Here is a 2,881-nt window from a genome sequence, read left to right as displayed (position 1 = left end):
TCGAACCACTTGCCGTTGGCCGCGCCGGCCAGGGCGGCGCAGTTCTCGGCCTTGCCGCCGTCCGGCTGCGCGGTGATCTCCGTCTCCCAGTTCTTGAAGGCGATGTGGCCGCCGGTCATGTCCACCCAGGCGCCCTCGGCCGCCATGTCGTTGAGCCCCAGCCAGATCTCGGCCTCGCTCTCCAGGCTCTGGCGCAGGTACTCGTACAGCGCGTCGTTCTCCGAGCTCGTCTGCGGGGTGCTCAGCGTGCCCCCGCGCGAGATGCAGTCCTCGCTGGCCTCGTGGAAGGTCTTCGCCTGGGCGAAGGCCAGAAAACACTTCATGTGCACCTTGGCGCCCTTCAGGCAGACTGGCGGGGGGAGAAAGGGCGGTCAAGAAGGTCCCCAAGTCCCCAACCCCAGAGCCAACCGCCAGGGGCGGGCGCACCTTGCCGGGTGCCATGGCATCTGACCTGGCGGGTCCCGGGACCCAGGCCAGAGGGCCGAGCTGCGGTGGGCACTATGCAGAGCCAGGTCCCTATTCAAGAGGCCCTGGTGCTCCTGCTGCTGGGAGCGAGGTCAGCCCCTGGCTGCAGACAGCTCTCAGCTCAAGGTCACACCCCTTTGCCCGGTGCCACAGCCAGTGCCCCCCCACCCCACCCCCCAGGAGTGCAAAAGCGGTGTAATTCTGAAAGTCCCTTCCGGCTTGGAGCTCTGTGGGGTGGCAGGGCTGGCTTGCAACCAGTTTCACTTCTGTCTCCTCCCTGCACAAGTGTGGATCCAAGAGCTGTTCCCAGTAAATGAATTCCATCTGCGAGCCCGCTTCGCAGGGAGCCCAGCCAGAACCACCTGCCCCGGGCCTTCCTCCAGCCACACCCTCCCTAAGATCAAGCAGCTTGCTGGGCAGGGGACTTGCCCACCCAGGTGCTTAGGCACCACACTCCGGGTACCCAGGATCAAAATCCCTGCGGAGAAGCCCAAGCAAGCTCCCGGCACCTGCCAGGGGCCTGGGCCTGGCTCAGGGCTTCTGAGGGCGGGTTGGGGTGGAGACTGGGAGGACGTGACTGAGACTGCAAGACCCCCCGAGACAGGAGATGGCGCAGGCTGTGGACCAGGAGCTGGCTCTTTCAGGCGTGGAACTCTGGGAAGTGCAAGAATTCTCAGCGCGAATTTGGTCTCAAAGGCTGTGATGAAGGTGTATGTTCGGTCAAGTGAGGAAGATACAATGTGTTTCTCCTTAAGAGTCAGTTTTGTTTTGTTTTTACCTTGGTTTATGATTTAAATATTTAGACAGAGGGGATGTAGGCCTCCATTTGTCCTCCTGCTGCTGACCCCACGAATGTTAGGGGCGGGTCTCCACTCCACCCCATGCCATGCCCTTACTCAGTGGGTCACTTCTGCTCCATTCCTTCAAGAAATGTGCATGTCCCCGTGGGCATCCGACACGCCTGGAACTCTAAGCTCGGGCCTGAAGCACTACAGAGGTGTCTCTGCTCACAGACTCTATCCCGCTCTGCGGCCCTACCTCCCGCTTTCCTGCAGCTCGATCGGGCTGGCCTTCACTGTCCTTCCCAGCCTGGCCCCACACTGCCTTTCCTTCCTGCCACAGGCTCTGTGACGCAACATCCGGACCCCCTTTGGGGATGAAGGACTTACTTACTACCCCAGCTGCTGGAAGCACTGCGGGAAGACAGCCTTCCGCTTGCTCAGCCCCCTTGGGAATTGCCTCAGCAGGAGACGGCCACCTTGCCCAAGGCCACACCCTTCCCGCCCCCTCGCCCCATCAGGGGCAGCCTGTGCCCAGTGACTGGCCAATGAGCCCTCTTGCCTCGACCCAGGACAGCTCTGAAGGGTCGTCCCATCAGGGCTGAGACCACAATACGGCTGAGTTTCTCACTGCTCTCTCTGGCTTCCTTCCGCCCCCTCCCTCCCCCAGGAGCTAATCCTAAGGGTGCTCCCTAATGAGCCTCCTGCAGGCGAAGCTCCGCCTCAGAGCTGCGCCCTGGGGACCCACCTGCCGCACACACAGACTTCGTCTTAGTGCGTGCTCATTCTCAGTACCTCACGATCCTTACTAACGTCGTTGCTCTGGCCTGTTTCTGATCCTGGGGGTTCATGCTGGCCCCCTCCGTACCTTCGCTCCCGCCCTGCCCTCTGCTTGCGATGTCCTTTAAGGACTCCAGTGAATACACTGATTCTATGAATATCTGGAGGCTCCCGGAGAGCAGGGTCCTGGCTGGGTCACCTCTGCCTCCCTGTGCCCGGCAGAGGGACCGTGGGTGGGGACTTCACATGCGGTTGCTGATTGGGAGATGGAAGGGGCAGATGGTGATGGGGGAGGGGGCCGCTCCCCTAACCCCCGATTCTCTCAACTCTTTGGCTAGGTCAACCATGCTCAGGAATACTTCGGGTGGGGTTATTGACGAGGCGACCTGTGGGCTGTGGTAGTGAAGGAGAGGACAGTGAGAGGGAGAAGGTCCCCAAGGAGGCCGAGAGACTGTGACCCTCCTGGGGATCCGCAGATAAGAGGTGGGGGGGGGAATCTCCATATGCCGCAGACTTTGTGCAGGGAGGGCCCTGCCACATCGCCTCACCTCAGAGACAAGTGGCACCTGGGTTACATGGGCTTCACACAAGCACAAAGCTTAGACGTGAGGGAGACCTCGGAGCGTGCCCTGCAAGTCCATCCCGACCCCTTCCGCTTTACGGATGAGGACGCTGAATCCAGGAGTGGCCCGTGCTCGTCCTGAGCATTCGCATTCCCTCTGTGCAGCCCCCACCCCTCCCTACTCCCTTCTCCCTGCTCTGCGTCCCCTGCAGAGGCTGGAAGAGCTTCATCACTGGGCTGGAGACAGAAGACCTTCACTTTCCTCATATATGGGGCTGGGCCACCCTTCCTCTCT

The 2,881-nt window shown here is 61.3% G+C and overlaps 1 protein-coding gene across 1 annotated transcript in view; it reads right to left on the bottom strand.

The window, feature by feature from the left end:
- The window catches only part of CLEC3B (C-type lectin domain family 3 member B), a 26,198-nt gene that overhangs the window by 17,316 nt on the left and 6,001 nt on the right, over positions 1-2,881 (bottom strand). The window contains exon 3 of the mRNA XM_015591680.2: positions 7-349. Within this exon, the coding sequence (XP_015447166.1) occupies positions 7-349 (343 nt within the window). The remainder of the gene's footprint in view (positions 1-6; positions 350-2,881) is intronic.

This window comes from Pteropus alecto, unplaced genomic scaffold (genome assembly GCF_000325575.1).
Source record: "Pteropus alecto unplaced genomic scaffold, ASM32557v1 scaffold156, whole genome shotgun sequence".
NCBI lineage: Eukaryota > Metazoa > Chordata > Mammalia > Chiroptera > Pteropodidae > Pteropus > Pteropus alecto.
Note: the sequence above shows the minus strand (reverse complement) of the source record. Positions and strands in the feature narration are given on the sequence as shown.